The 20,857-nt window shown below is 49.5% G+C and overlaps 1 protein-coding gene and 1 long non-coding RNA gene across 3 annotated transcripts in view; one reads left to right on the forward strand and one right to left on the reverse strand.

Moving 5' to 3' along the window:
- The window catches only part of KIF26B (kinesin family member 26B), a 576,785-nt gene extending 556,523 nt beyond the window's left edge, over nt 1–20,262 (forward strand). Inside the window, 3 exon segments of the mRNA XM_017870419.1 lie at nt 9,148–9,350; nt 9,878–10,028; nt 13,389–20,262. Of these exon segments, the coding sequence (XP_017725908.1) occupies nt 9,148–9,350; nt 9,878–10,028; nt 13,389–13,537 (503 nt within the window). The 3' untranslated portion in view covers nt 13,538–20,262.
- LOC108528556 (uncharacterized) lies at nt 1,271–11,431 on the reverse strand. 2 transcript variants are annotated; one of them, XR_001885189.1, is made up of 5 exons: nt 10,081–11,431; nt 9,812–9,973; nt 8,443–8,514; nt 6,489–6,613; nt 1,271–1,424 (listed from the first exon to the last, which is right to left on the reverse strand). It is a non-coding gene; the product is annotated as an uncharacterized LOC108528556 (long non-coding RNA). The 2 variants fall into 2 exon arrangements; XR_001885188.1 differs by having other exon boundaries at nt 9,812–10,000.
- Nucleotides 20,263–20,857: the final 595 nt, after the last annotated feature.

Genomic DNA, 20,857 nt, shown 5'->3' on the forward strand with positions numbered 1-20,857 from the left:
TGGGGAGAGGGTGCCCGGGCCTGGCCTCTCCTTTCCCACGGCCCGGCACCCTGCAGGGCTCCACCAGGACATCACCGTGGAGGGTCCCTCTGTGAGAAACTGCCCTGCTGAGTGCTGTCATCAGCCTTAGGACCGTGAATCCCTGGGTGCTCGGCAGGGTGGAAAGGCGGGGGCGCTGATGCACACGGCAGCATGACCCGCACCTGCTCGCTACGGGGAAGCCTGGCTCTTCTGCCTTCCGTTCCCTCACCCCGTGCCCCTCTGCTCCGCAACCAAGGATCCTATGGACTGTTTAGCGCCTGTTGAGGGATCAGGTGAGGGACCTACCCTCATGACCTAGTGGCTTCAGAAGCCGCTTGTGTGAGGTTGGTGGCCTCCAAGACTCTGGCAGCCTCTCTCAGGGATGTGGATAATGCACAGTTTGTCCCTTTGAAAGTGCAATGGTTGAGGCCCTTCCTCCACCTCCACCCCAAACATACTTGTGGACAGTCACGTTTGCACATCTGCCACAGGGGCTGCCGTGCCCCCCCACCGCACATACCATGGTGCCTGAAATGCATGATTTTGGAGACAGTCTTTGCCATTTCTCTTTTTTTTTTTTTTTTTTTTTTTTTTTTTTTTGAGAGAGAGAGAGAGACTCACTCTGTTGCCCAGGCTGGAGTGCGATGGTGTGATCTTGCCTCACTGCAACCTCTGCTTCCCATGTTCAAGTGATTCTCCTGCTTCAGCCTCCTGAGTAGCTGGGATGACAGGCATGCACCACCATGTCTGGCTACTTTTTCTATCTTTAGTAGAGACAAGGTTTCACCATGTTGGCCAGGCTGGTCTCAAACTCTTGACCTCAAGTGATTCACCCATCTCAGCCTCCCAATCACGCCTGGGATTACAGGCGTGAGCCACTACACCCAGGCAGTCTATGCCATTTTTAAGAATCTCCTATCAAAAGGCACATACTCCAGAAGAACTAATATATAAAGCCCACTAACTTGTTAATTAGAGTTCTGGGTGGCACGTGACAGTAAGTTATGATGGGCAAGGAGAAGAGGACCCAGGCCACCGCTGGTGGCCCTGGAGGTCTTGGGGTAGGTGAAATGAAAGGATGGTAATGAGAGAAAAAGACAGAGGCAAAAGGTACCAAGAACAACTGAAGCTACTTGAGAATTTTGCCTGGAACCATCTCTGCTCTTAAGTGGCTTCCAAAGAAATTGCCCCTGCTCATTCTTTAGTCTAAGGGCTTTAAAAAAACGAAATGAAACTTACGCAGAGCCCCACATGCAATGCTATGCCTTGGCTGAAGCCAGGGCGGCCGGGTTCCTGCCCTCCTGGCCTGTCCTCTGCCCTCTCACTGCTCTTCTGTGCAACACTAGGCCCTTCACATGCTGTCAGAAGCCAGGTCCCTGCAGGGATCAGTGCCCGCAGCATACCTGCAAGTAAAAGATGGGGTGAGTGACAGATGTAGGGTCTCCCCCGCAGCATATTTGGAAGTAAAAGATGGGGTGAGTGACAGATGATGTAGGGTCTCCCCCGCAGCATATTTGGAAGTAAAAGATGGGGTGACAGATGTAGCGTCTCCCCTTTCCTGCTGCTCCAGCAACTGCCCCACAGGCTTGTTCTCTCAGTCATGGGGTGGTTTCTTCCTGTTCTCCCATCACAGGCGAGCACAAACTCTGGAATGTTCCAACCCAAATGTAAGGGCTGTGGTCAGTGAACATTATAAACCATTCATCTTCCTAGAATCAAAGAAATCCACCTTAAGGGACCATGTGGGTATGCAGATGTAGTTTTATGATATGGACAGCCCCATCTGCTCACCTCATCACAGATCACAGAACTTGGCCATGGGGATGTTAGGCTCTAAGCATGGTAGGGAATCATCGTGGCTGTCAGTACCTTGACGTCTATTATTTGCCAGGTGGGGTATGCTTCAGTCTTTGATGCTCTTTGACTCTGCTTCACTTCACCCTTCCATTGCAGAGACAGCACTTGGAGCAGAACCCCATTTAAGACAAGTCGAAAAGGCAGAGCCATTCCATGTAACATAGCGGCTGCTGTGTCTTACGGCCAGGGCCAAGGGCTTGAAACGTATGGATGGTAGTAAAAATAACAAGCAGGAAAGCATCTGCCGACCTTCCCAGTACCTGGTTAATGCACACTTGTTATTCTAATCCACGCAGGCTCGGTCTTCAAAGTCCAGATGACTGTGTGGCCACATGGCCACGTATGTTTCAGTATCCCACAGTGCTTTCATGCACTCAAATTTAGTGTCTTGCGTCTACCAGTCCATTTCATTATTTCCGTGGCTTTCACAGGTTTTTTTTTCCAAGACTTTTATTTTTTGGTTTGGCGGTTACACTGGAGTAAAGAGGAAGAAAAATAACTGCTTGACGAGCAGGCAGCAGGCTCCGCATACGCCCTTGCTCTGGGCTAAGTGCTTTCGTAAATGCTGTCCTCTAGGAGTCTCTGGTTAGGTAAGGCTACTGGAGGAAAACGGTGTAAAATTAAAATGCCAGGGCAGGTGCTAGAAATGGGATTTCACCTGGAGTGCCAAGAGAAGACCTTTGTCATGAGCTGCTGTAGATCCAGGTTCCATGATGGATGTGGCAGTGGAGACGTGCTCGTTTCAGGTTAGGTGACCTTGTCTTGCTTATTTATGATTATTATTAAGAGAAACGGTGGCTGTCAGACATGATCAGCATAAATCAAGAGCAACTTCTTTAAGAGAAGCTATAAAATTCCTCCAAGGAGATTGCTAACTAGATGGCTAGAGTTTACAATTATGAGAGGTGTTTGGAACCAGAGAGGAGACATCTTTTGTCTGAGATGGCTTATTTCCTTAGTAAAAATGAACTAGAACGATTGGGAAAATAACCTTGACCTCTCTGATTCCTTTGTAGTATATGTAGCAGCAGAAACGACCAAACATCACAAGGGTTCATTTTCGTCTTCTCATTCTTGGAGGTCCCTGCTGCTGCGTGTGCACGGGATTGGGCTTGTTCCACCGGCCACAGCAGGCTGCCGTGAATTCAGTTAGACGAGATCGGGCGTGTTCAGGGTGGTATGGCCGTAGACCGTGAATTCAGATAGAAAGCAGGAGACTTAGAATCTTGAGCTGTGTGACCTTTGGGGAATAACTGTCCTCTTGGAGCTTCAGTTTGCTCATATGCAAGTAAAACGAGAGGATTGGTAGATAATAGCCATGGTCTCTGTGCTGCCCACATCATAGGAGACTATGCAGATAAGTTAAATAATATTGATGGTCATGTGGTGACCATCATGATGGTCATGGTCTTTTCCTTAGAGCAATCTGTAGTCGGTGGGATTTATTTTCAGCTGTTAAACATTGACCAGGTGTCTTCTGTGCTCTTAGAGCTTGGTGATATGGAAGTTTCTGGTTTGTGGGTGGAGGTGGAGGCAGCCGGCACAGGGGACAAGGCCACCGTAAGAAGTTTGTAATCTAATTGGAGAGAAAGGGTGAAAATCATGGAATAGAGAACAGTGAACTGGGTGCACTGCCAGATGCTGAGAGGGGTAGTGAAGACCCAAGTAGAGAGAGCATTTAGACAAAGCTGGATCCTGCAAAAGGCAAAGGCTGCAGAGAAACGTTGGGATTGAGCTTGGTGTGGGAAGGTGCTTACACTGGGACAGGCAGAGAGGGTGCAGGGCACTGAGGCTGAGGCAGGAATGGGACCACAAGCTCCCAGCAGCAAGAGCCTGGCCTGTGGGCAACACAGTGAGAATAACTCAAGGAGGGGATAGTCCCAACAAGTAGAGCAAGACACTAGGAAACATAGGCCCAGATCAAGTCACACCTGGAACATCCGGGAACTACAAGAACAGTACACATTATTCTATATTCTACATAGTTCTATAAGGAGATACAATATATTGTTGTAGGTGGCAGTGGGGAGTCATTGCAGGCTCTTGACCAACAAAGTGATAAGGTGAGAGAAATGATGTTGCTTTGATTGATGGATTTTCATTGCTCCATCCACAGTTCCTTGCCAGCCCCTCTATGGTCAGCACCATGAAATTGTGTATAGCCCAGAGCTAAGAATGAGCCCAGGTGGGGAGGGAATGTCTGTCCTGGCCAGTGTGCATGGCAGCAGCTGAGGGTGTCGCTCCGTGATACACAGTTGATGCCATAACTGCACCAGCCGAGCCCCTACCCTGAGCCCCCAATCCTCGCACTCCCCCGTCCCCTATCATCCATTATATGTTATGTCAGTTCTCTTTTCTTCCTCCAGTCGCTTACATTTCACCCTCATCCTGGTGTGTTACTTCCTCGGACTCTTTCCCTTGCTTTCCTTTTCTTGGACTGGATGGGGAAGTCTGACCGGTAGATGAGTGCCTTGGCCTGAACTGAATTCATTCCCACCACAGGGAGGCTTAGCACCAGAAAAGCCCTGGAGGGAGGGAGGGTCTGCCTGAAGAGAAGCTCCTCAGGGAGGCACGGTGCTCTGGAATGCCCCAGGCCTTGACCTGCCTGGACATGAGCAAGGCCTGTTCCACACTTGACCCAGCCTGCGTGGTGCCCAGCACTGGGCTGGTGCTGGTTACCGTTGGATATTATTGATTGATTCATTGATGGGCTGGTTGCTTGGTTGGCGGTATAGTCCTAAAAAATTGCTCATATTTTTTTTCTGTGTATTTCTCGTATCTTGTTCTGCTGATGGTGCTTTAAGTGCTCAGTCTAATCTGCTACTTTGTCATTCTAAGCATCAGACACTGTGCCTTTCTCTTGGTGCTGAGTCAGCATTACTGACTGATGGGCCTGTCTTGTGAGTTGTGACTTGCACCTGTAGTGAATTGAGCTACCAGGTTCAGTTCCCAGAGTGCTGCACAAAAATTTGTGACTAATTGCTCCTCACCAAGGCCCGAGGGCACCGTGGTGTGCTCTGCCAACCTCTCCTGTTCATTTGGTTCTCAGGCACATCCTGGTTTTAGTGGTCACTGGCATAATGAAAATCAGAGGAAGGCAAGCCGCTTGCTGTCAGAGTTCAGATTTCCAGAATGTTTCCAAAAGAACCAACCTAGAGCCAGTTGAGAGTAGGTTCAGAATGAGAGCCTTTTTGAATACACAGTTGGGGAAAAAGGAGGAAAGTCATTGATTCTCTCAGACACCAAGGAAGCTCTTTCGATGAGAACCCCGAGGAGAGTAGGTGGCAGTGGTGCTGTGAGGTGGCACTGCGGTCCTGGGTGCAGGGTTCAGAATCTCAGAGAACATGGGAGGAAGCCCACGCCCAGCATCGAGGAGAGTTTGTGGCGCTGGGGAACCTGCCTCTTTCTCATCCCTAGCACGTGAGCCATTTGCCTTTTCAGCTAAAACATGACAGGCGGCCATACCACCAGCATCATTCTTCATCATCTTCATCATGGAGCTGGCTCCTTGCTGGTCAATAAAATCACATGTATTGATTCATACTCTCTTTCTCTCTGCTCTGATATCTACAGTTCCTTTCAATATTAGTGCTTCGTGCTTTTTTGACTCACGATCTTCCTAGTGCCCACACTTTGAGTCAGAATGCAGACAGTGGGTGATGGAGCAGAAAGCTATGCTGGAGGGCTCCTGGGGGCAGAAGCATATTCCCCAGGGAGAGCTGAGAGGCCTCAGCACTCAGAACAGCCATGCTTCCCGACACTTAACCTCAGCAGCAGCATCTGCAGACTCGTGTGGGGACTTCTGTCTGGACTCGGGGATGTTGAGAGTAGAAGACCCAATGTCAGCTTCTCACGTGGGCTGTCAGCGCTGTAGGTGATCCAGGAAGATGGACTGGGATGGGTCTGCGACCCCTCTTACTGCACGCCGCTGTCGGCCAGGCCTGGAACGGGAGGGGCGAGGGGTGGGCTCAGCCTCCGCTAGTGGGAGAGGTCCTGGTTGGAAGTTTCCTTGAAGTATCAGTGTTGACTTTCTCAGGTCAGATCTGGACCATTTCATGCGGTAAATCGATGCTGGCAGGTATCAGCCTAAGTGCTTTGAATACGCTGCACTTGTACATGCCTGGACCGAATGCTGATGAGCAGGGAGGGTGGAGGAGCAGGAGGGAGCCCAGCCCACCGGCACCAGCAGGAGGCTGGCCCTGGCCGTGTGCTCCCCGATCAGACAGGCGGCATCCAGTGGGGCGCCGCACGACTCTCGCCAGGGTGAGGCTCCCCCTACACCTTTCTTAGAGCTGATGGTGACCTGACCCCACTCACAGCCTGGAAGGAGGGGATCCCTGGCAGAGACTGGGCCTGGCAGAAAGCTGGGCATCTGCTTGAAAGGTGGAGATGCTGGAGCATGCAGAAAATCTAAGAACCCTTATTTATATGGGGTCCCAGACTAAGGTCCTTGGGTCGGTCTTTGCCCAGGGATGGCATATGAGTACCATCGCTTCCTGTGCCCTTTCCAGTAATGTGAGGGCACCACTCTGCCCCTGAACTTCCTTCAGGCCACTTCCCTCCATTTCCTCAGCCTGACCACATTACCCCTGCCCCAGTACTTGGCTTACCCTCATCATCACCTAAGTGAGGCTCACATGCACCTCCGGAGGGAGACAGGCGCGGGGAGAGGGAGCCTCAGCTGGAGGTGCAGGAACGGAATATCAGTCCATTCACGGGGCTGATGTTCTGGTACCTAAATTCAGAAGTTTACAAAAATCCAAGACACGTGTTCATTCATGTGCAGGAAGAAGGTATTCCTAGCCCCCAAACCACACCTAACCTGACAGTGGGCACTCACTTCCCACCTTGGGAGGGATTGATGTGGTGAGGAAGTTCCAGGTTGCTGGATGGCATGGAAAGGAGGCATTGGGAATTAGATACCTGCCAGGGTATTTCTATGAAGCTGTTGTAGCCCAGGGAAATGTCACTCTCCAGGTGTTTTTACTTTCTCTACTCCCATCTCACACGGTGCCCTGGCATGGGTATTGGCAGGAGATGGAGGGTGGCCCTTGTCCAAGACATTTTCCCATCTGATCACATCCCATCCATGGTAGCCAGGCTCCAAGATGGCCCCCATGGTCTCTGCCTTCACACCCTCCTGTATTTACCAGAGTTGGTCTCTGTGTCGAGTGGGATAAGGCAGAGTGATGGTATGTCACTTTCAAAAGTAGGTTATACAAGACACTGCAGCTTCTGTGCTGGGTGCCCCTCTTGCTCTCTTGGGTCATTCCCTCTGGGGGAAGCCAGCTGCCATGTCACAAACAGTCCCGTGCAGGAGAGGCCCGCGTGGCAGTGAACGAAAGCCTCCTACCATGTCACAAACAGTCCCGTGCAGGAGAGGCCCGCGTGGCAGTGAACCAAAGCCTCCTGCCAGCTGCCATGTCACAAACAGTCCCGTGCAGGAGAGGCCCGCGTGGCAGTGAACGAAAGCCTCCTGCCATGATGACATGAGCGAGCTTAGAAACGGAAGCTTCAGCCTCAGTCAAGCCTTCGGATGAGTGTGCGGCCCCAGCTGACTCCTGAGAGGCCCTGAGAACCTGAGAACCACCTGGCAAAAACTACTCCCCGATTCCCACCCACAGGAATATGTGAGAGAAATGTTTGCTGTTTTCGCCACTGGGTTTGGGGTTAATTTGTTACCCACCAGCCATTTCACAGGTTCCTTCCATGGGACAGAAGCTAGAGTTGAGGCACACAAAAGCTAAACAGTTTGCCAACAGTCAGCTAGCTTGATCAGACTGATTTAAAATAAAAAACCCAAAACTCTGATCTGGTCACTTCCCAGGGTAAGTGTCTCTGACACTAAGGAGACAGACAGTTGCTTTATTCCAGTAGTCAATGTTGCTTAGTTTCGTTAGTTGGGGCCTGCACTTTGTTGGAAACTAAATGTGATTGTGTATGTGTATATGTAAGATCAAATCTGGGCTCTAAAAAGTGAGGTTTTGGCCGGGTGCGGTGGCTCACACCTGTAATCCCAGCACTTTGGGAGGCTGAGGCAAGCAGATCACTTGAGACCAGGAGTTTGAGACCATCCTGGCCAACACGGTGAGACCCTGTCTCTACTAAAAATACAAAAAATTAGTGGGGCGTGGTGGCAGGCGCCTGTAATCCCAGCTACTCGGGAGGCAGAGGCGGGAGAACTGATTGAACCCAGCAGGCAGAGGTTGCAGTGAGCCGAGATCATGCCACTGCACTCCCGCCTGGGCGACAAAGTGAGACTCCCTGTCAAAAAAAGTGAGATTTAATATGAAGCAAAAGGAGCTCAGATCCCTGAGTTCACTTCATAGAGAAAATTAACACAGTAGTGAGCGTTCCTTGTTGTCTTCTGGAGGAGACATGCTTCAACTGACATTTGTTCATCAAAACTGCAGTCCCCTGTACCATGCAAGAGTTTAGTCTCCATTCTGGGAGCCTTGTGTTTCACTAATACCCAGGGTCTCTTCTGCTGAGAAAGAAAGAGAATAGATACTGGGAGAGAACTAGCAGTGCTTGTCACAATGTGTGATGCATGTGAAATAGTACCTGGCACGTAACCGGTGCATGTCAGTGCTGCTGCTGCTGTTATAAGCAAATCAACGGTGTTTTCTGGAACTCCTGTAATGACATCAAATGCTCGGATCTTTTGACCCATCCATGCTGAGGATGTGCCGGTGCGGCTCACGGGTCTAAGCTGCATGTTTTACAGGCGGAAACTAGGAGGCAGTTCTAAAGATTCCCCCGGGAGTTGGCTGAGCTAAAGCCCAAGTGTCGGTTTAGGGGAGGAAAGGTGGAGGTGGGAGGTGGGAAGTGGGAGTGTTTAGCCCTGCCTCAGATCCTGGGGTGCTTGTTATGACCTCATCTGTTACATCCAAAAAATATTTAAAAGATTGAATTCAGGCTGGGTGTAGTGGCTCACACCGGTAATCCCAGCACTTTGGGAGACTAAGGTGGGAGAATCACTTGAGGCCAGGAGTTCGAGACCAGCCTGGGCAATATGGTAAGCCGTCATCTCTACAAAAAAAAAAAAAAAAAAAGTAGCTGGGTGTGGTGGTGTCACCTGTGGTCCCAACTACCTAGGAGGCTGAGACAGGACAATTGCTTGAGTCCAGGAATTCAAGGCTGCAGTGAGCTATGATCGCACCACTGCACTCCAGCCTGGGCAACAGAGCAAGACCCTATCTCCAAAAAAGAAGAAAAAGAAATTGAAATTCAGAAAGACTAACTCTTTGGGCTTAATCCCCTCCTCAGGTTCTCAGAGACGGAGGCTTATCCCAGCACTATCCCTGGACACCTCTTCCCCTGTGAGAAAACCCACCAACAGCACAGGCGTCCGCTGGGTGGACGGCCCCCTGCGGAGCAGCCAGCGGGGCCTTGGGGAACCCTTTGAGATTAAAGTCTATGAAATCGATGACGTGGAGCGCCTGCAGCGGCGACGAGGAGGCGCCAGCAAGGTGAGGCAGCCTCCTCCACCACCCATACGCTGGCCCAGGCAGGGCCCTGAGGAAGACGGCTCAGACCCAGGCTTCCCAGCAGGCTTCTGGCATGGGGGGTGGGAAGGGGGCTTCTGTCCCAGCAAAGGGCCTTTGGACAGAGGCTTTGGAGAGAGCCCCGTGTTTCTCTTGCTGAAATGTTGTAAAGGCTCCAAAGCCAGGGGTGGGGGCTGATGATCTCGGGGGCTCTTCTGGCTCCTTGAGGCTCCCCGTCTTAACCAGCCTTTGTCCATCTTGAAACACCCACCACCTGCTTTCTCAGTTTAAGAATGGCCTGTCATAGTCCAAGAATGGTCTGTCATAGTCCTACCTTGTGAGGTGTCTGAACTGACTGGCCTGTCGAGGCAGAAATGTGGTCGAGATCACCTGGGTCCCTCCCACACGTCTCCATCCCCAGCCTGTTTTCCATCAACAATACTCACAGGTGCTCCCTGTGGCGTGGGCTGGGCGTGAGCAAAAGGGTCCTTTCTCCTCTCTGTCTGTGTTAGGAGGTCATGTGCTTCAACGCCAAGCTGAAAATTCTGGAACACCGCCAGCAGAGGATCGCCGAGGTCCGCGCCAAGTACGAGTGGCTGATGAAGGAGCTGGAGGCGACCAAACAGTACCTGATGCTGGATCCCAACAAGTGGCTCAGTGAATGTAAGGCCGGGGTCCCTTTCCTCCCTCGCGACTAATGGGCTCACCCGCTCACCAGGCCTGGCGCGTAGCCCAGGGAGACGGCGACAGAGGCTGCATCCACCTCCGCAGTCCCAGGATGCCCATCACGTGGAGGAAGCTGCACCCAGCGAGGAGCCTGCTCCCCGGGGGGCGGGCGGGAGGGCCGGGGCAGCAGAGGGTGGTGAATATTGCTCTTGCAAGATGATTTCTTACGTGTCTCAGTCCAAAGCACCTGAAAATGAGATTTTTCCCCCTGCTTGTGGCGGAAGATCACCCAGACATGAAGACTGTTACAGATCTGCTCCTCGGCCCAAATCACACTGCATATCTAGCCTGAAATAGATAAGAATTTATAGAGCCCTTAATAGGCTAGAGTGTACCGTCCTAGAAAAGCTGTGCAGAGAACCCAGAAAGCAGGGAAAACATTTTTGAGTGGAAAAAAAAAACCGACAGCCACAGTATTATTTCCATCTAATAGCCCAGGATGACCGTAACCATCTCATAACAATGCAGGACAATTTTGCTCTCTTTGAAAGATGGATTCAATTGTCTCTTATTTATTTGTTCCTGACCATTCCATTTAGCACAAAATAAAACTTCAATCTGGTCCCAGCTATTACACTGATATAGGAGCTAATGCTGGAAGACTCAGTCTGTGGGGTCAAATACATTCCTGCCATTCAGGTTCCCTCCGCCTCCCCTTCCCATCCTGCCCTCAGCTTCTGGCAGGCCTCCTTTGTACTGCTCCTCCCCTGCATGGCCCCCCACCCTCTTCCAGTCTTCTCTGGCCAGTGCGGAGGGCCTGCAGGCAGAGGCTGGAAGCTTAGGTTTATGTTCCAAAGCAGCTGTTTGAAAAAATATTGGGGTGAAATGGTCCTGGGTCAAGGTGCGGAAGAAAGTGGCAGGACTTGTCAGCCTCCCAGCAGTGCCTGCCACATGTAACTGCAGTCTCCCAGCAGCTGCCTCTCCCTAGGAATAAGGTGCTAACATTTCCCTAAGTACTCACTGGATTCTTGGGACAGTCTATGGAGCATCCTGTAATAGTAAGTTGCAGCCTTTGCAGCTGTGGCCACAGGCATACAGACCTGCTTTGGCTGCTGGCTTTCTCACATACTAGCTGTGGAACCTCGGGTAAGACACTTCACTCTGAGCCTTGACTTCCTTAGCTGTAAAATGGGAAAAATAATGGTGACTACGCCACAGGGCAGTTGTGAGGTGTAAATCAGTACCTGTTGGTCCTCTTGGTGCTTATTACACTGCTTGGCCCAGGATGAGAGCTCAGGATCTGGCAGTAATTATTAGTATTATCCCAAAGTTCCACAACAGGAGACATTTCCTGGCCAGGTGCGGTGGCTCACGCCTGTAATCCCAGCACTTTGGGAGGCCACGGTGGGCAGATCACTTGAGCCCAGGAGTTCAAGACCAGCCTTGACAACGTGGTGTGAAACCCTGTCTCTACCAAAAATACAAAAATTAGCTAGGCGTGGTGGCAGGCACCTGTAATCCCAGCTACTCAGGAGGCTGAGGTTGCAGTGAGCTGAGATCGCGTCACTGCACTCCAGCCTGGGTGATGGAGTGAGACCCTGTCTCAAAAATACAAATAAAAAACAGGAGGCATTTCCTTCATGCCTCCCGCTTGCACAATGCACTGAGCTGGATCTTCTGTTGGAAATTTGAGCAAAGACATGAACTCGTCCTGTGAGGGCATTTCATCGAAGGCACTAATGGGGAGGGCAGACGGGGCGAAGGCGTTGGTTACTGTCTGCCCATGACATGCGCACGGGGCCCTGTGCTTATCCCTCTCCGCTGCGGATACCCTTTTCCTTGTTTCAGGAATCCCTGGGCACTTAAAGATCCCAGGGGCCTCCTTTCAGTCAGTTCTCTGTCAGTTCCCCTTCATTTTTGCTATTTTCATTAACATTCTATTTTTAAAAACTGTTTATGCCCAGGGCAGACCTGAAAATTATCTTCATCTTACAAAGTTGTGTTTTTTCCCAGGATAGGAACAAGCTGAAACATTAATACGTACGTGTTTAGCTGCTTCCAGGAAACAAACGCTTCCTTCTAGTCTTTGTACATATGTCAAAATCACTGTGTTTTTGATGCTGAGAAAGAAAATGAACAGAAAGCTACATGAAAGGGGAAACACAGATTGTTTCTTGAAGATGAATTGAAAACAGTAATGGAAAAAAGGATCCATGAGGCTGCCTGCTGACTATTCCCTGGGGCAAGAGACGGGGACTGGCATGGAAAGATCCATGTTTAGTTCTATTTCTTCGTTCTGATGCCACTTTCAAGGTTGTCCAGTAATGTAGTCTGATGTGGTCATAGAATGATGGCTCCTTTTGCTTTTTTGTTTTGGTTTTTAAATATTAAACTGGTGTTCAGGGCCTTCGGTCTCCTTCCAGCTCTGGTCCTGGTTAAGGGCATCAGCCTCAGTGAGTCATGTCACTGTCCAGCTCTCAGGGACCTCATCTGCAGAAAGAAGACACTCTGCAGACGTCAACTCCACTCCCCGGTGTTTCCACAGTATGGCATCGTTTTCAAATCAAGTTCATGTTCATTATCTCATTTTGTCTTCACAGCAACTCAAGGCAGGTAGGGCAGGCAGGGTAGGAATTCCTACTCTCACATTCCTTTTAAGGACACTGTCAGCTGACGTGGAGGTCCCAGAGCTTGTCTGTCGCCTGGGGTTCCAGGGCAATCCCACCACCTTTGGCTGCTGTCCATGCCTTTCCTGCTGGACCCCTGGAGAGTGGGCCAGGCAGCCCATCCCTCTACCCAGCCACCTCTAGACAAAGTAGGGGACTTGATGCCAGAAGGGGTTGATTCCAGACACCTGTTCTTCAGGCCTTGAAGGATACAGACTTTTTACTCTGTGCAGGCCTGAACATCAGGAAAGGTATCTGGGTTAGAATCCAGAAACATCCTTGCATAAAAGGGGGCAGAAGTATAACTGTCACTCAGCTGAGACCCCCCCCAGAAGGGAGGGGCTCTCCCCACCTCAGCTTCAAGTATTTACTTGATCCTGAATAGCGTGGTAGAGTCTCTCAGATCCTGAGATGGGGATGGCTGGAGGAAGGGGAAGTGAGAATGTCCCCTTGTTGGTCAGTAGAATCTCAAAAACACGTTAAGGATCTAAACACTGGTAAAGAGTGTTCCGTTCCACCCAAAAGAGGCTGAGGATCAGGCAGGAGGGAACCCTGTGGTGGCCTAAGGCAGGCGAGTTAGACCTTTAGACCAAGGGGTAGATGTGGGGGTGGCAGCTCCAGGCCGAGCCGTCGGGAGATGCTTCGCGCCCTGTTTGCTCTGTGTCTCCATCAAGCTCTTCCTCTCTTGCAGTTGACTTGGAGCAGGTTTGGGAGCTGGATTCCCTGGAGTACCTAGAGGCCCTGGAGTGTGTGACGGAGCGCTTGGAGAGCCGTGTCAACTTCTGCAAGGCCCATCTCATGATGATCACCTGCTTCGACATCACCTCCAGGCGCCGGTAGATGAGCCAGACCCTTGTCCTAGCGGTTCCCCGCTCTCCAGGACTTCAGAGATGGTGCACGCCCCTAGGCCCTCTGTGCTGGGGCATCAAAGACAATGAATGAGGATGAAGGTTGGTGGCAAGTCTGGAGCGAGAGTTGAGCGGAAGGCGAGTTTTCTTTTGTTTTCTGTAGGAAAGGCGCAAATGCCAAATACCCATGGAAGGAGAAAAGGATGGGAAGCCCGAGGGGTGTCCAAGCCCTGCGAGACTGAAAAAGCACTTTGAGGAACCTTACCTTGTTTGTACATAAGAACTGGTAGCAAAAGAGACCTCACTCTTCTCTTGCTTTCGTGAGAGAGGAGGGGGGTGGACGTAGGATTGCTGTGGAAAGCGAACACAACAACAAAAAGACCCAGAATGACTGATTAAGTGCCTTGCAAATCTTTATTATTATCCAAACATTTATGTTCATACTTTCTTGTGTACAGATGGTGCTAGTCAAGATGAAAACAACAACAAAACAAAAACATTTTGGAAATGTATTCACAGCTCGTTTTCTCTTGGTGTTTTATCCTATTTCTGACTTGCTGTTTCTAAGTAAGTTGTGTTTGTAGAGCTATTTCCTAATCAGTATTGCTTATGAATAAATGTTACCTGTCTTTTATGGTTATTCTGGTGAGGCCACTCAAAAACAGAACAGAGACTTACTTACTTCCTCGGCACGAGCCAGTGTGCGAGTTTCCAAAGTAGGTTTGGAGCAGCAGGTGACCTCGAAGCCACATCCCAACAAGCAGCGTGGTCAGGGCAGACCCAGAAGGTTGATTGTGGGACAGGTGCTTTAGAGAACGGGTGAGGAGCCGGACCCTGCAGCATGGGGGAGGAGGAGTCCTTTGCGACCTGGGTCCTCCCTGCTCCTGGGAGGTGGGCTGTGTGTTCTGTACACAGTTTGCCCCCCTCAAGTCCTCACACACATATGGTTCCTTGACTCACAAATCCACAGTTTGCCTGGCCCTCAAAATTCGTCTTCATTTTTATTCCAAAGACTTGAAGGAAAGCTGGAACCAATTCACCAGAGCTGTATTTTCTGGTGGTGTGACTTGACTAAAGTGGGATTTTTCCCCAGCTGAGAGAACTCCTCAGGCTTGTTCAGAGACTTCACCTGTATTGGATTAGAACAAGGGTTCTTGAGACGGTACATCCTGTCTGTTGTCGAGAGTCCAAGGGTTTCAGTTCTCCTGTGTCCCAAAGCCTCTGTGCCAAGAAGGGACAGGCTCGTCCTCGCAGTCTTTCTTTTTACCCAAAGGCAGAGAGCGTTTCCCTCCGTAACTCACACAACCCTGGATAGGCAGAACGTAGCTGAAGATACGGATGTCCAGGTTTTGGCTCCCAACAACTCAGGACTTCAAATTTAGGTGTTCCTCCCTGTAACAATTCCCGTAGGAATTACACCCATTTTAGTGATTGATGATAGAATCCCGAGGTCCAGAGTGGTCAAGGGATTTGCCTGATCAAAACTGTGGTGCTGATAGAACAGCCCGGAATCCAGGAGTCCCTGCAGCCTTCACATCAAGGACAGTGCTTAGGCATTTGCAGAGGAGTACGCTTCCCTTTTGCCCTCAAATGCAGCATCGCTTCATGAGCCTGTTTCCAAGCTAGGCTGCCTTTATTAACCAACAACTCAGCCCCGGCCACCCCCAAGGGGGGAAAAAACACTACATTTCTTGCTCAGTGTACCTCTGGACGCTGCAGCCCACACGGCTGGCTGAACTCGGTAAATGGGAACCGAAGTCTCGTGAGCTTCACATGACCTGCTCCTTTGTTATCAGAACAGGGTTCAGGTGGTCCTGTTGCTGGACGCCAGCTCCCTGGGTCACGAGTCTGGCTTTGCACTTTTCCTAAGAGCCTGCTTCTGTACAAACAGGAGACATGCCCAAATCTGCTAGCTGAACAGGCTAAACTGCAGGGAGAGGCTGCTGTGGCATGGCTCAGTCTCCCTTCTATGCATCTCCCAAGTCTGATAAGTTTGTTGCCCTGGGAAGCAGGACCTCCCTAAGCTCCTTCACCTTGACCCCATTCTGCAGGACAGTCGCGTGCTCTGGGCTCACCTCTGGCCTCACAGCACTTGTGTAAGTGAGTTTGCTTAACAGTAATATCCTTGGAAGTGTCTGGACCCAAAGGGAAGCCAATCCTTCGCGTTCTCCATCAGGCAATCTCTTTTGGTGGCTGGTTTTAAACGTGTAGCTCATGAGAAGTCTTTAATTGGAGGTTTTCAAAGGTGAATATTCTGGTTTTGTTGGAAACAAACTCATCTGATGGGTCATCGGTGAGCTTGGTTTTCGCCCCGCCACACCCTCCCCTGAGGTTCCTTCCATGCTGTGCCTCCTTCCTTTAGCCAGTGACAGAGCCTGGTGCCCTTGCTGGACTGAAACCGATGGAATCCTTCTGAGGGGTGTGGCATTCGGCTTGCCTCCTGCCTAAATCTGCTTTTATCCATTTGTAGCAACTTTATGCTATAAGAAAGCTTGAATAAAACCAAAAGTTCTCTTACCAAGTCAGACTGGTTTCCCAAGATGCGCATCACAGAACACCTCGCAGGACCCCGCAGGCCACGGTGAAGGAAAATGCTTTATTTTGATGTTACCCATTCTCTCTCTCTTCTCTTTGCTTTTTTTTTTTTTTTTTTTGACCTAAATAAGCCGCAAACATGTTAATTTACCAATATTGATAAACCACATAAAGAAATCGGGCATTTTACATTATGATGTGCTTATTCCTGTCTCTGCCTATAAACTGACGATATTGATGATGAAGGAGGGAGTTCTGGCTGACCATTCTGAAGCAGAGTCCCAGTCACGGAGTGACCAGACGTGAGATAGTTCCAGGTCGCCTCTCGGTTTTGGTGATAGAGAACCCGAGGAGGCACGGGGAAAATGTCAAAATGTCAAAGAACCTATTTCTATTTCATTACCCACAAATGAAAGGACTAGAAAAAATATTTGAAATTCACATTTAGATGCATAGGTCTTAATTCCTTGTCTAAAAACCTGTCCTCCTCACCCCCTGCTCCAAATATATAAGGCGGAAGCATTAGCAGCAGAGCAAAACTAAGATCTGAAAACAGGCAATGGTGCTGTTGTTTCCCTGGGAGTCCCTCCGTGTCGCGCTGCAGGATGGTGCTGCCTGCTGCGAGGGCGTGAGCGTTTGCTTCATCGCGGGCTTTCAGTTCCCACCCGCGAGCTGCAAACTTTGATCTTGTTGTTCTTGAATTCCCCTCTCCATCATGAGGAAGCTCTTTCCTCTCTTCCGGATTGGAAATCAGAACAATCTGCCTGTTGTTTATTCGCCAGTTGCCATTCTTAACATGGGGGAGCATTAAGATGCAAATGCAGAGATGCGTCCCTTCTTGAGGAAGGTGGGAATCCCTGAGCCGGAGAAGGGGCTCCCGCAGCGTGGGGAATTCGGCAGGCAGGAGTCTGGCCTGGTTTGTCATGAATTAGCCTTAAACTTGAAGTCTATTATATTCTTTATAAGGCGGCAGTGGCTTCAGTCCAGCCGCATCTACCATCCAGAGTGGAGGTTCAAAAAGTCTTATACGCACCTACAAGTCTCACGCTTGCTGCTCAGATTTCTGATAAAATCTCAGAGTTCTGTTTGTATTGACAAAAAATGCAGCTGTGCCCGCCTGGGCGTGTATCTCATATCCTTGTAAACCAGCCACCTTCTTTGGATCGAAGGCAAGGCTGGCAAGTCTGCGGATTTGTTCAATGCAGACACAGCCGTCTATATCATTGGCCACTGCTGATTATATTGAGTGTTTCTAGGTTTTTTAGGTTTCTTATTCCAAAAAGGCTTTTAGACTGTAAAATGACTAAAGATGAGTTAATTTCCAGACTAAAAACGAAGGAGTCCTGCCTTTACTCATCGTTCTTTCCTGCTGGACTAGTAACCCATTCTGGGAGCACACACAGAGTCCCTCGCTTCTAAACACAATGCGTCTTAAACCCTGAAACCTTGCCAGTGAGAAAGAGGTTGGAAGTCCCGTTGGCTATTAGCTGAGGCTCAGCCGTCTGCTGCCACTGTCCCTGGGGCCTCCATGCTGCCCCCGGGGTGTGTAGCCCGGCTGTCCCCCCACTGAAGGACACTCTTCAATGCCACCACACGGGAGTCTGGGCGGGGAGGAAAGGCGCACAGCCCCCTTTTCTCTGCACCAAATGAAACCAAGCTGGGTGTTCAGTGTCACTGATGCAAGTAAATGGGTCTCAGATTTTGGGGGGGGCTAGGAGGGCAGGCGGTAGACATAGTGTTTCTTTGGATTCCAGTATCTCTTTTTCCACCTCCAGAAAGTATCTGTCAACATTGGTAGGTAACAGCTCATAAAGTGCATCACTTAGCAATCTTCCTGACAAAATGACACATTTTAAAATTACAGGCTGTTCATTATTTCCATCATAATGCAAGCATAATTCTAATCCAGGAGAAGCGATTATCATTTAAGCTCATCTTCTGAAAAAAATGTTTTTCTGAAAATTCCTAGAAACTAATTTATCCCTCCCTAAACAAACACATTCTGCTTTTGGGTGGCCGGAACCTGCGGCAACGTCCTAACACTGGACACAGTGGGGCTTGGGGCAGTATCCAGCCTTCACTGCATACAATTCTTATTCGCTAAACATAGCTGCTCCCAAGGTCCACACGTGTGGAGGCGAGTACTGAAGCACTGCACTCACACATCTATTCCATGCATACACAGAAATTACCTTCAACACTAAAAAAGCTTCCTTCTTTCATTCCCTATCCTGCTAACAGCCCACACTGTCATATTTGATTTATGAAGAAGTTATAATTTATTTGTGAACGCAGGATGATGTTTTACAGCATTGCTTGTGTTCTCTCATTGATGTATGCATCGCGGTTGGAAATGTTATCCACGTGCCGTGCATCGAGGTGGAAGTTTGCTGGATCTGTCTGTGGCTATTTTTTTCCATGTTTTTCTCACTCAAGCAAAGTCTGTTAGTGGAGACATGGGCTGGGGGATGAGGGGAGGACAGATAAATCAAGAGGATAGGGATTAGGATCCAATCCTCAGTGCACAGGGCTTAGTTCTAAATCTAAGCTGTTTGTGTAGTAAGTAGCCAAATGGGAAAGATCCCTTCATTTTGAATTTGATGAGAATGGGCTTGGAAATCCACGCCCACCGGCTTGCATGGAAGAGGATCCAGCCTCTTCCTACTGCTTCAACATTAAATTTCTGAGGCAAGTCCTGACATTTTTAGTTCCCTACATTTCCCTAAGACTCCCGTCCAGCCCCTGGTGCTACCGAAGGGGGTCTGGGAAAGCAGCCAGAGTTCCTTAGCTTGAATATATATAGTACCTGTTTTTTTTGTTTGTTTTTTGTTTTTCCTCTGGAAAAACCAAAGCACTTTAGTGAGTCTTACAACCTTAAGGCATTTTGTCCCCTCACTGGACCCCCAAGAGGCAAGGAGGGGCTAGGGTCAGTAGTCTCATTTGAGAGGTAGCTAAACCTAGGAGCAAAGGCCTTGAGCTAGGAGCAAGGACACTGGGCCGCCAGCTTGGTTGTGTTACTAGCTATGCAACCTCGGGCGAGCCTCTTCACTTTGCTGGGCCTCAGGTTCCCGAGTGGAAGACGAGGGGTGAGAACAGCTGCCCTTCGGGGACAGCATAAAGAGAAAGTGGTATAAGTGATGGGAAGTGCTTTGAAGACGTTAAAGCTCTGTGTAGGAGCTGGGGGTAATCATTTACTGATGAAGAAACTGAAGTCTAGTCATTGATTGGCCCAAGTTCACAGAGTGGTTTTATAGCAAAACGGGGACTTGAGTCCGGCTTGTTGGATTCTTCCCATTAGATCATATTGCACCAGGCATATGTGGACATGAACAGATATCATTCCTCTAAGGTGTGTGTACATACACGGATGTGTGTACAGGAGGCACCTGACGTGGTGAAAAGGCCGTAGGACAGCAAACCTGAGTTCTAATCCAGCTTTGCCAGTCGTCCTGTCCGGGATATACTTCCTAACTCCTCTGGAACTCAGTGTTCTAACCTGTAAAATGAAGACATTGTGCTGGATGACCTTTGTGGTTCCTTCAAGCTCTGGATCTCGAATTCCATGATTAGTAATGTATGTATGTATATATAAATGTGCTTATCTGTAGAAACGGGCCCACTTGAAGTGTGGAGGCAAGGCCTGCCCAGGTGCATTTATCATGCCAGAAACAGTGAATTCCTAAATAAGTTCATACAATCTTGTTTTACAATTCAGTGGTAGTGCTTAATGTTATTGTCTGAAATCCACTGTTTAACCGGATGGAAGACTGGTGCCATTTAAAACATTATTAGTTCACAAGTGTTTGCTGTTAAAATTCTTTAATAAAACTCATTTATTATAGTCAGAAATTCAACTCTTCTGTACTTGGGCAGGTCCCAGCAGCCCCTTGGCAGGCTGGTTTTGTGCATGGGCCTTTGCAAGCTATATAAACGTTAGGTGTTGGCTTGATTATGATAAATATGAGCAGGCTCCCTGGAGAACAGTCCAGAAAAAAAGAGTTATAGTTCTCACAAACTGGTGACATGAATCCATTAAGCTGTGTGGCATTTTCCAGTGTGAAGACATTGTTTGCTGGCTACGATCTCTGACTTTCTGTGGCATATGAGGTGTAAAATGTTGTCAAAAAAGAATCTGGTGTTAAAATCAAACTATGGTGGCATTAAATGTTCACTTTTATTCTACCCAGAGTCGTGAATTCCTCTATCCAGTTTCTCACTGCAGCACCACCTTGGCCCAAGTCTAGCCCCCAGGCCTCTCAGGACCTCATGGGATGAGGCCTGTCTAGTCGCCCTGTGGAGCTGGCCCCCAACAAGTTCAGCAGCTCAGCCAGGAGTGAGTGGAGGTGTCAGTTAAGTCCCAGAGTCCCTGGACTTGTTCTGCATGCCTGAGGGTCGGACGCTGGGAAAAGTGTGGAGAAGCTTGTGTTGATCATGGGATATTTTGTGTTGGCCTCCCTCAGTCCAGTGTTTCTGGAGCTCACACAAAATAAGGGAATTTACAGTCACTGTAGATTGCTTGGGCTTGGATGCATGGGCTGCTGCTACACTGGTGCTTGGTCTCAGTTGTAACTGGGCACATTCAGACAACAAAGTAAAAACAGATCAGAACCAGAGAAAGGTCTCCTAGGGTAGCCCCTTCCCTTGAGGACAGTCTCTCTCCGAACAGCAATGAGGGACTTTCCCAGATGCTGGTGCCACATTCGTCCAATCTACTGAGTGCTCCACAGCCCCAAGAGATAGGGCAGGGTGGCCACTCAGAACAAATACTTCTCACTCC

This window comes from Rhinopithecus bieti, unplaced genomic scaffold, assembly GCF_001698545.2.
Source record: "Rhinopithecus bieti isolate Rb0 unplaced genomic scaffold, ASM169854v2 scaffold_5132, whole genome shotgun sequence".
NCBI lineage: Eukaryota > Metazoa > Chordata > Mammalia > Primates > Cercopithecidae > Rhinopithecus > Rhinopithecus bieti.